At 44.4% G+C, this 12,004-nt stretch overlaps 1 protein-coding gene across 4 annotated transcripts in view; it reads right to left on the reverse strand.

Annotated features, from left to right (window-relative positions):
* The window catches only part of LOC112562778 (dynein heavy chain 10, axonemal-like), a 61,556-nt gene that overhangs the window by 5,390 nt on the left and 44,162 nt on the right, over positions 1-12,004 (reverse strand). For all 4 annotated transcript variants that reach the window (XM_025236255.1, XM_025236258.1, XM_025236257.1 and 1 more), the window contains 17 exons: positions 11,452-11,685; positions 10,889-10,986; positions 10,356-10,537; positions 9,938-10,074; positions 9,153-9,370; positions 7,055-7,276; positions 6,504-6,651; positions 5,871-6,006; positions 5,447-5,601; positions 5,180-5,268; positions 4,797-4,926; positions 3,951-4,224; positions 2,931-3,034; positions 2,205-2,360; positions 1,558-1,896; positions 909-1,109; positions 101-406 (listed from right to left, as the gene is read on the reverse strand). In XM_025236255.1, the coding sequence (XP_025092040.1) occupies positions 101-406; positions 909-1,109; positions 1,558-1,896; positions 2,205-2,360; positions 2,931-3,034; positions 3,951-4,224; positions 4,797-4,926; positions 5,180-5,268; positions 5,447-5,601; positions 5,871-6,006; positions 6,504-6,651; positions 7,055-7,276; positions 9,153-9,370; positions 9,938-10,074; positions 10,356-10,537; positions 10,889-10,986; positions 11,452-11,685 (3,129 nt within the window). The remainder of the gene's footprint in view (positions 1-100; positions 407-908; positions 1,110-1,557; positions 1,897-2,204; positions 2,361-2,930; positions 3,035-3,950; positions 4,225-4,796; positions 4,927-5,179; positions 5,269-5,446; positions 5,602-5,870; positions 6,007-6,503; positions 6,652-7,054; positions 7,277-9,152; positions 9,371-9,937; positions 10,075-10,355; positions 10,538-10,888; positions 10,987-11,451; positions 11,686-12,004) is intronic.

Consider the following 12,004-nt stretch of genomic DNA (forward strand, 5'->3'; position numbering starts at 1 on the left):
GATGATGATTATTGTAACGCCACACAAAACTGCTCAACAACAACAGCCACCGCTGCCCAAAAAAGAAACCACAACAGACTAACACAGAACAGCCTCCCACCTCGCCGATAAGGTACTTGAGGCTGGCCCACGGGATACTCTCGTCGCCGAGCTCCAGGGCTTTTGTGAGGTAAACGTTGAGAATCTGCATGCACACGCGGAAGTCGGACTCGCTGAAGGCGTATGTGACGTTCCAGCCAATCTTGCCGTACTTGCGCCGCTCCTGGACTACGGCGTGGAAGAAGGCCAAGACGAAGACAAGCGTGACGAAGCTCTGGTGGCTGCATTCCTGCAGCGCTGTCACCGGCGTCTTCTGGTACGTGTTGCGCAAATTCAGCTTCAGGCCATTCGGGGGTTCCGTCACCACCTGCAGAAAGAGGTCAAGAGTCAAGTCATTCCAGTATTAAAGACTTCTTTTTTACTCTCGTGAGAGCATTGGAGGTCGGGAGATTATTTGTTCCCGAAGGGAAGAGCTAGATTTTGACTCATGCGGTCAATGTTGTATGTTGAGCTGTCTACTGTGTAGCCGGCTAAGAAGAATTTTTGGCATTAGAAGGATGGATGATCTTTACTTTCTGCGCAATTCGTTTACTAGTAGCAGAGATTTATAACTACTTATCGCTATGCACCTCTCGATCATTCTACGTCATTGCCAGACAATTAGCGGAGCATCACAAAAAATGGTAATCTGTCGTATCACAAAGTAGTTCAGAATTCTCTTCCGCACCTAAAACATAGAATCAAACCACAAACAATATAATATACATATTTATCGGAGAAAATAGCTGACCAGCAGTGAGATGCGCTAAATTATTAAAACATTTTATCAATATATAAAACAAACAAATGAACGAACAAATCCGACTTACTTTCAATGAGCGCTGCAGGATGCCTATCGGGAAGCTAGGCGTGGGGTCAGTGGTGAGCCACAAGCGGAAGTCGGGGTGCGGTCTCTCCAGCTTCTCTAGCACCTTCTCCAGGTCACGCAGCCACTGAACCAGCAGGTGGCAGTTCTGCAGCATCAACCACTGGCCGCGGGAAATGGCCACCTCCAGCAGCTGAATGGCAACCTACACATCCAATGTTCGGCAATGAGTCAGCACTAGCGATGTATATTCCTTGTCATGTTTAGCAGGGGCTCAGAACTATAATTTCCAGCTCTTTTCATCTAAATTAAAAGAATAATAACAGGTCACTCGATGAACATATTCTAAGAAAGTATTCAGCGAAAAACAACAACAAAAAAACCCTATTTAAATAATAGATATTCCAACATAACGATTTTACTTGTGGCAAAAAAAAACCCACAAACAAACGAAATAAAAACAAAATAAGGAAACAAAACCCCAAACAAATAAAACAAATGTTTATTTAAAACGCTTTTTCCCATCACAGAAAATAGGGTCAAAGAATTTGTGCAGAAAGGGATACACATAAGACGCGTGTACCTACAACCACAAATTTACAGAGCAGGCAATAAAATCTTCAACATGTGACAATATCCCAGCACGCACTGACCGTATCCTGGCCTTGCCCCATGGAGAGGAACTTGAGCTTGTTAGCGGCGAACTCGACGCGCTCGGCTAGTTTCATAAGATCAGAAGCCGGGTCAGAGCCTGGGCTGAGGATGAAGACGATAGGAGTCATGGGCGTAGTCTGGTCGAAGACGCGGTCGTAGCTGACGATGGGCGGCGTGACGAAGCTCTCCCCCATTATCTTGGTGACGTAGTTCATCACGGCGCGGTAGATGCGGTCCACGCGGAAGCAGCGCAGCAGCATCAGCTGGTCAAAGTCGGACATGCGGCTGTTGTACCCCATGGGACACTCTTCTGACTCCGGCGTCTCTTGGTCGTACCACTGTGGAGTTGAGAGGGACTACCAGTGTATACACGAGGTGATACTGTGGTTGTGGTATAGGGTATCGCTGCAGATACTAGGGAAGTAGTTTCTGCAGGTAAATGTTCATGGTAGATCCTGAAGGTGTGTACTCCAGTTTATTTTACTACATTCTTGTCTTCTTGTGTTGGTATAGCTTTGTTGCAGTATGTGCAGTATATAGACTTTGTGAGGGATTACTGTGTTTCTCCAATAATATTCTTTCTTCTTGTGATCACACATTGCGTAAGTAAAGGAAATTAGAATCAGTAAAATCTCCAGTCACTCACAGTCTTCCATTCCCGTTCATTTCGTTCGATGTCTTCCAGCAAACTGCCAAAATTGGCTGGGTACTCAGTGGCCAAGCGTATGCAGTCTTCCCAGCCCTCTTCCGGAAACCATGAAAACGGTTTGCGGCGGCTGCTTTTCTCAAGTGCCATATTGCCCTGAAACAGTCACTGGCAGCCTTCAGTCTTTACGTGCAGCGGTGCTGTCCGCACAAGGAAAAATCGCATCTACTGTCAAGAAAATGAATATATCGTCCGCCAAGGACCTGACATTCGTCCGTCAAGGACCGGACATTCTTATATCCATGAAGGTTTGTAGCCCTTCAACTTGTCCACAACAACCTTTGGTCTTCTGCTTTGACTACTCAATAGCACACTGTGCAATATTCTAAGGAATTCCCTGCATTTTTCCACGAGCAACCAAAATCCATGTGCTTGGAATGTCAAGGTCAGCTAAAACATGGCATTTTAACCGGCTACCCATGTTAAACAGCCAGCTAGTTAACAGCCAAGAGCTGCATCTTGCCAAACCAGCAGGTTGTCTTGTTTCAGACACAGTTAAAGAAGAACGGCCAGATTTTTGCACGCATCATGCCTATTCCCCAAATTACGCGCTTCTGCTACATTGATATTCTGATATTGCTACAGCAATGTTTTAAGCCTGTTACCACGAAATATTTTATCGCACGCACGGCAGCAACAATACTTTGTGCCAGTCGTCCTTTTCACCTTGATGAAAAATTCGAGCTGTTCCTGAGTCAGGTTACCGAGATCCTGCTCCAGCTTGATGGTGATCTGCAGGGAGAACAGCAGCTTGTGTTCCTCGAAGATACCTGTCATGTAATCATCATATGATTAAATATTAGCTTAGCTATTAGTTAGCCAACAATTCAATAATTATAGTTTCAAACTCTTTTCGCATGTGTCTCTCGATCACACATATCACATGATGTATTAATCTCTTCCTTTGTTGTAGTCTAAAATCAACTAAGGCTTTTTCTCTACCGTGGTGTTGGCAATATCCGGTTAATCACGAGAGGTAATAAAAGTACTACCTTGCCTTTCTTTGAGCAATAAGAAGCCAGCATCCCATGATCATGAAAATGCCTCCCTTTTGTTTCTGTAAGAGCACGCGGAATCTTTTTTTTCTGGTTTTGCGAATGATCCCCATCAAAGTAAGCCTCTTAGCAAGAAGTTTCTCTCCCAGCCCAAAGCTAGTGAAGAAACTGTCACTATTTTCTAACCCAGAGATTATGTCTCACACAACTCTTTCACCCTGGTTCTGTTCTCTTGGCTGATTAGGTCTTCTTCTCGTGTATATTTGGCAACTCTAAACATAAGGCGTTGTGATGTCACAGAAGACCCAGACTTTTATACCCTTTACCTGGCTCGCTGGGAATGTATTATTTCAAAGGATATCTGCCCCTAAATACGACTAATGGTTCATCAACAGTCCCATTTTTTGAGGGCTCATAACATTTTCTCGTTATCTAACCAAACATCAAATATTTCAGAGATTGGCTTTTCATCGGGTCGCCATTGGCGTCGTTCAGCAGCAGCATTAATTCAAAGCACTCTCCTCAATTGCAAGAATATAGCTTTAGGGAATCGTTTTCTATAAAAAAAAAAAAATAGCTTTGTACAATGCAAACAAGGTAGAAAAACTCACGATAGCAACGTTATAACGTGTCTCGAACATGGGGACATTCACTGACGCTCACCATACATATGGTGACTGTAGCTCCTTACCTGTGCAGCCGTAGCTGTACACGTTGTAGGTGAGCGTGTCTTGGATGTTTTTCAGACGCTTTTTTAGGATGGAGTCCGGCAAGGACTTGCGGAGGGAATAGCGGAAGACGTCAAGGTATGAGGCCAAGGAGTACTGGTACATGCTGTTTACGGTGGACATCTCCGCTAGCACAAAGAACAAGATGGCGCCTCGCTTGGCAGCAGGGCGATAACCATCGCGCAGTTTCTCAATGTCGACGGCCGTTTTGGCTCCAAGAGCTAACTTCTCTGATACCTGAACATAGTTTTGGATCCAATAGATAACTTCTAAGCTACATGAACTAAGTTTTTTCCCAATGAAAGGTCTAGAGTGGTGCAATTATTCGTTTAATCTTTCTTACTTTCGTTCTTGAGGTTAAGGCCCCAAAACACCAACATGCACAGAAAGAGGGCAATAACACAAACATTAGGGTTGTACATAGAAATGTGTGTGCTATCATGGTTACATCCAATGGGAGAGCTGTGACCATGTATTAATTATATGCATCTGTAGGTAAAACACCACATAACTAGTTTCTGTGCATGGTTACGTTTGTGGCTTGTATTTGGAGAACGGAAGAAGGATATTCCCCCGATTTTGTAATAGTATTTTGCACGGATCTTTACTCAGTCATTAGAAAAAAACACACCTGGATCTTTAACAGCCGTCGCAATAACTCAGGTTATATCTGTGTACACCAATGACTCATTTAGTTAAACAAATCTGTGCACTATTCATTTTTAGAGGGATTAAGCTTTCTAAATAGCTTAAAGAAAGTTCAGTTTATTCTGACAAACACTACATAGAGTCGATTCATAAGAATTTACATCTGAAGCTTTAGTCTTGGTCTCCTCTAGAGTGGACACCAGATCTACATTGTCCAGCATGTTGCCCTGGGAGTTAGCCAACTCTCGCAGTAACGAGTCCTCCAGATCCTTCAGAAGCTTTTTGTTTTCACTGAACGAATAGAACAACATAGGCTACCATGTCATAGGCTACCATGTCAACAAAGGAGGCGTCAGGAGGATGATAGCAAACTATGACTATCTAGACAAAAACTGACAAATTATAACAGTCCACGTCTGGAATAACACCAAAGAAATGAATGAAAGAAAGGAAATGCTTTTAGTCAATTCGTATTCCAATAGTTTCACGACAATAGTTTGTAATTCCAATATAATTTTTTGGTTATCACTAGCTCGTAACTTGCCTGGTTTCCTGGATCAAGGACATGCGCTGTTCTTCCAGCTCCTTGCGCTCATGGCCTACAATGACACTCAGCAGCTGATCCTCAAGGCCCTGAAACAGGTTCACAATGTTAGCACAATAATTCACACATACTTCACAGCTTTGCACAGACATGAACCTGAGCTTCCAAGCATGCCTCTGGGATCATAACTGCTTTCTGTGTCACAATGTCCCTCCAGACCAAACATCATTACACGTGTGAAGTTGGGTTGCGGATCTTCAGGCTCACCTTCAGGGTAACTGTATAATTTATGACCATGGCCTTTCCAAAGACATTGGGACCATATTTAGGGTTGGCCAGCTTTGTGTTGAGATACAGTCGGAAGTTGGGGTCAAAGTCCACCTCTTTGTCTCCCAGCACTACGAACTGCCGCCCTTGCTCACCTGTAGGACAAGGTGTCATCTTCATATGATCAGGAAGGTCCGAGTGATAAGCCAGAAAAAAATTAAAATAAAAGAATACTGAAAATATTCATCAAAACATTTTCGAAGACAGATTCTGCCACCAGCTTCTAGCAGTACCTCTGCACTAGGATAGAGCGATATGCCTTCCGCTGATGATGATGATGATGATGATGATGATGACGATGACGACGACGACGATGATGATGATGATGATGACAAGGAGGAGGAAGATTAAAATGATGACGTACATTTCACGTTCTTCTCCAGCACGTTATCGATAACAGGGTCTATGTACTCATCGACGTCTTGAAAGAGAAACGGAAAACCATACTTAATAGACATCTCCAGCTGTTTCAAAAAGTCGGCGTCGTTAAACGTGCACACCTGTCAGCAGAAACATGTGTCAATAAAAAACGTCATTGATGATTCTAACTTCATCTGTACACATACGTCTGGCTACAAAGACTATTCCAGAAGCAAAGCATGGAACATGGAGGAAAATGCATCCAAAAGGATGGGTGACCCTTGACCTTACACGTACAGGCCGTTTTATAAAAGGTCATCAAAGTAAATTCTGTGCATTATCATGAAGGTTATTGTAAAGAAGTTGTATTATTTTTTCGAGTGTGTCATGGTGGCTTACCGACTTGGTAAACATCCTTCGTGAATATAAGCGCAAGGCCCGTTAATGTGAACAAGAATTACATCAAGTGTCGGGTATAATTTACTCCTCTGGGAGATACTTTGCATCTAGAGCTATGGCGCGTATCAAGAGGGAATCTATTAATTATCAGCCTAACTCCTACTGCAGGACCCCTTAATGGTTCCACCTCGCATAACTAGCCCCGAGGTGTCTGATAACCATGTGCCCAAAGGATTACCTTCAGGTTGTTTTTCTCTTCCCTGCTCTTAATCCACTTAAGGGCTTGTTGCTGCGGATCAATACACAGGGGAAAACGGGACGCCTGCATGGTCAGGATGCCGTTCTGAATGGACAGTTCATCAGGAGGCAGCCCTTCTGAACCCCATCTGCACTCCAAAAAAGCACACACAGAGTGTGAGCGAGGGCATATGTTTGTAGGGTATTCTGTAAACACTATAAATTAGCAGATGTAATTTGATATTATCTCAAACTATTTTGAAAGAAAAAGGAAAAGTTGTAATTCTTCTTCCAACAAGTTTTCTTGATGCCCAATTGTTATTTTATGAACATGCTGTTAGTCTCACCAAATAAGGCTCTATGATGAATTATGAGATTATTATCACAATTCATTTGCTTCCTTCTCTTGATAGGCCGGTCGATTTGTTTCTCCAAGGGTTCAACGTTCAGAGGTGCTCGATTATCACAAAAAGTAGGAAACTAGAAGAGAACTAGTCACATAACAGCTGTAGTACCCGCCAACCCACGTATTCATCCATACTATACACGCACCGGCTGATTTCCACCTCGTTGGTGAGAAGATTATCCAGTCGGTACGGGTCGGTGAGCGGTACGCCCCGTGTGCGAAGGTCACTGATCCACTCCTCGTAGACTAGGTCGTTACGGAACTCCCAGCTGAACACCCCCACATAGGACAAGAACGCAGACCCGACTAGACAATCGCCAAGTAGTCGGACCCGCGACTTCTTCAGCTCTTCCAGGTCAATGGTCCATCTGCACATACAGAGCAATGATCACAAAGGATCGCCATCCTCTCCATTACAACCACTAACCCCCGACTTTATTTTAAAATAATGCAATAGCAGTTTAGTGGGCTCTATGAACATTAACAAGCACCAGATAACGAATACTTTCCGAACTTAACATTATTCTAAAAGGGAACTGAAACTGTAAATTATTTAAAGAGACAACCGTGAAAATCACTATCGCACCGAAAAAATCAAGTAAAGAAGATGTGTTTCTAAAAGAAATATGCCGGATAGCTTTATAGATCTTCAAAAGTATGAAACCTCGTATTTTGTAAAGAGTCGTTTCACGGATTCAGTAGCCTAGTTTGTCACGGACCAGTCCGTGCCTCCAGTGGTTTGTTTTTGTTTTTTTTTGTGGAGCGTGTGACAGTGCCCGTGCCGGCAGTGAGTAGTGTTCACCTCGCACTCAGGCGGAGTGAACTGGGATAGAGCATTCCCAACGCCACCGCCTAGACGGTCGGTCGTACTGAATGTCTGGATTATAGAATCGGGGAATCGGTGAAATTAAGTTCCTTGCCTAGACAAGGTAACAGATTAAATATTTGTTACAGTTTAAATATAAGTAGCATTTCTAAATTAATCTCGTGGTGACTTAATTTCTAACAGTAAATATATTCTTTTGACGTTATGGTAGTATCTGATAGGTTAAGTTATAAATTTTTTAGATTAAATAAATCACCGAGTTACAGGAACTTCGAGAGGGGACCCACCAAAGTGGACGTGGTTTTCAAGAGAAGTCTCTAACAGCGGCAAGGCCCAAGAGCCTTCCTATGCCTCCTTCATTTTGAGCTGACGTCCAGAGCGGAGTGCAGTCCGCCGACGTCTAGGAGTGATATTCCGGGACCCAGTGTTCGGAATACGTAGCAGCTTAGAGTGTGTATTTCTGGTGTAGCATTGTGTGAGCGCCAGATACGGATATCCTGGGGGAATACGTAGCAGCTTGGAGTGTGTATTAGTGTGTTGCGGGAGTGTGTCGGTGTACCTGCACGCTCGCCGTGGACGGACTGGGTGTTCCTGACGCCGAGATACGTCGGACATTTTGATGCTGCTGAAGTGACTCTGGCAAACAGTAACGTAAGTGTATTCATATTCTTTATCAGGGAGACCCTTTGTACTCTGGACCAGGTTCCAGGTTGGTGCTCCGACCTCCGTTATAGGACTGATCAGTTACCAATGTATTATAGATGTTTTGACGAGTGAGAGGGAGAGATGTGGTTTTTTGTGTATTGAGGCAGCAGAGAAAAGTTTGTGTATTTGTACTCTTCGTGGTACTCTCTATTTTTGTTTTCCATTTGTGTACGACCTGTTGACGGCTATCCGCCTAAAGTGGGCATAAGTACCAGCGCCCAGCGGGCTATGTTAGTAAAGTAAGACGAGAAGCCCATTGACAGATCGTTGTCTTGTGTGTTGTTTGAATGCGCGTGAATACCGTGTGTGACGCGGTTTGTAAAAAAATTAACGTCTCGTTTGAGGTCTTACTAGTCAGCTTTGTGACTGGATTAGGTCAATATCTGCGCCATCCACCGACCTTGAAATACCATGCAAGTGAATGGCATACAGTGTCGTCGAAATTGTACACTTCATGACTTTAAGAATATTCACAAGACATGGCGCAAATTAAAAGCCATTTCCTTAAAACGAGGCAACACCCACGCGCCAAAACTAATTACAATCGCGGCCTTTTCTACTAATACTAGAACTACGGTTGTTGTTGCTTATACCATTACTATGAAATAAAGAGAAAATATGGCCTCATACTCAGCAATTGATATAAGCAGCTCTTCCAGAGGGGGAAAAATGTCCTCCATGGAGGAAAAAAGAGTGATGCGAGCGCCGCCTACCGTACGTTCTCGGAGCCGAGACCCGAGATGAGTTTGTCGGCGGCGATTAGGCGCCGCTCCATGATGGCGGCCTCTTCCTCCAGCGCTCTCCGCTCGTTCATGGCCTCCTCGTACTTCCTGTTTAGTTCCTGCAGCTCGGCCTCCAGATTAAGGATCTCCTGGGTCACCTTTTCCAGCTGCGTTTTGGCTTCGTAGAACGTGCGCTCCAGTCTCGCCACCTGCACGTCGAAAAACGAAGAAGAATGAGGACCGATACCTGTGCAAAGTTTTAGATTCCGCTTTCATCATGTGACTGTTTAGTAAGGGTCTGGATGGCCACCTAACATGCGTCACAATGACTCTTCGTTTGTGTGCAAGTACTGTAGCAAGAAAAAGAACTCTTGGCAGACCAGACAGTGAATCCGCACCTTTTCTCTCTCTCTTTGAACACAGGTGGGACGTTTATACCAGGTGATATTGAAAACACGAAACATAGGAGTCGACTCTTAGCTATCTTGGCTGATCATTATTCCGAATGAACATTATTTGTTTTACCTTATCTTTTTAACTCATTAAATCTGTTTTGTCGAATAAACAACAGAAGTGCCTAAGAGACGGGTATGAGGCGCGTCAACTGGCTTTAATCCAAGCTCACTTGCTGGGTGTTTTGTATGATTACCGAGTGAGTGAGAGAGAAACAGAGTGATTCCATGACTGCATTATTTCTCGAGAGAGTTGTGATTTGACGTGAATGTGTGTGTGCGCTTCGTAGCCTATGGCAGCGATGACAAAGGTGGAGGGCTGACCATTTCCCTCTTGGGCTTGATTTCTCGCGCCACCGCACAGTAGCCGATAACAGCCTCCACGAACTTGAGCAGCCCTGCCCCCGCCCGGCTGATGCTCTTCATGTCATCCAAAGTCATGTTCATGTCCTTCAGCATGGCTACACCAGGCGCACGCACAAACACAAAAGCACAGAACAGCCATTGTATTCTGCATTGTTGTCTTTTCATTCTAGTCCACGTTTCGCTTCTAACAGATCAGTTTATTTTATCAGTTCCGTTAGGTACGTTCAATTGAATTTATTATTTTATTTTCAGATACTATGGCCCGCATCACTCAAATTGTGAACCATAACATGACTTCTCGTGAAATTGTTTCCTTCCAGCAGTTTCTTGTTTTTTCAGAATACACACTCACTCCGAGAATAGAAACTATGCCTACATTTGACAGACGAGATCTGTTTCGAGCCGATGGCGTCGCAGTCCATTTCCTTTAGCAATCGCAAGAAGTTGGGGTCGGACATCATTCCCTTCGCCGTTTTCCATGATACGTCCTTGGAGCCGCGGATGATAACGATGCACTCGCAGACGGTCTGCACGGCCTTGGGTGGCTTGGCAAATGACCTACAGAGCGACCACCACATTACAAACACTAAAACGCACGAGGGTGAAAGCGGACCACAATGACAGTGTTAAAATGTCTTAACAGTTCCCTGAATTTTTGTTATCTGGGTCAAGAACGTAAAGGCATTGCAACTCTTCTGAGTTGGGCATACCTTGGATATGAGTTGAGAGAGTACCATGAAACCGATTTTGCACGAATAGTGGGTGGAAGAGTAGGGAGGGTTAGAGCCAGAGAAGAAAGGGCATCGAAATGTCTGGCGAAGAAAGAGCGAGAATAGGTGGAATAGAGAAAAGGATTATGAGAAGGAGGAGCCTGTAAAGCATGTTATTACTACCAAGCATATATCACACCTAATTTCCGTCACGTCAGACTTGTCGAGGTCATCCAGCGCCAGGCGCGCAGCCTCCAAGGCCGGCATGGCTTCCATCAGGGCATCCTCTGCTTCTCTCTATCACCAGATGTCACACAACAGCAAAGCCCACACATATACAAAACACACACACACACACACACACACACACACACACACGCACACATACGCATTTTCACACACAGTTGTTTCCATTAATATCAGTTGTAATAATCCTTCCCAGATACCGTAAAAACTTTCACTCACCCATTTGCAGCGGACGCAAACAGGTAGTTGTGCTAAATAAAAAAAAACCTCTTGAATATAACCTATGTCTATTTTGACAAAAACCTGTACCTCTCTCTTCTTCACCTCTCGAACTCTTTCTTACCCTCTCATTCCTTTCCTCTTTCTCTTTCCCTCTTATTCCTCTCTTTCAATTGCTCTTTCTCTACCTTTCGTACTCTGACGATCTCCCCAACTACTGTTATCACTTTTCCAGCGAACGTCGCGACAGATATAAGCTAAACTCCGAGAAAGAGACAGCAAAGTAGACTGTGCAACCTTCTCCTTGGCGATGATGACACTTTGCTCTGCGATTGCCTTGCTGGCGGCTTCGGCGATAGACTTTTTCTCCGTGGCCTCTTTGGTGCGACGCATGATCTCATTCAGCAGTGTCTCGCAGGCAGCTGTCTTCTCGGTGACTGCCACCTTCTGCACGGCCAGCTTCTCATTCAGCACCTCTAGCATTTCCGCCGCCTCTGCGATCTTCTTCAGGCCACTCGCCAGCCGATCGCACTGTAACAAGGACATGGGTAATTAACCACACCAAAACTAGTAAACATGCAGACCTACCAGTCCTACGGGAAGAGGGCGAAAGAGGAGGAGGATAAAAGTCACCTGGCGTTAACAACGTCCCAGCTAAGAAGCTGAAGCAGGGTGGGGATTAATTAACAAAGTCCTTCACTGCTTTGTGCCAAAGGCTCTGGAAATGCAAAAAATGGTCCAAAGAATGGACGCAGTCCCTAGTCATACCCTTTTCTAAAAAGGAAGCAGCGTATAGTATCAGAATTACAGAACAAAAAGTCTAGTCGGCTACTAAGCAAAGTCATGTTAA

Source organism: Pomacea canaliculata, linkage group LG4 (assembly GCF_003073045.1).
Source record: "Pomacea canaliculata isolate SZHN2017 linkage group LG4, ASM307304v1, whole genome shotgun sequence".
Lineage (NCBI taxonomy): Eukaryota > Metazoa > Mollusca > Gastropoda > Architaenioglossa > Ampullariidae > Pomacea > Pomacea canaliculata.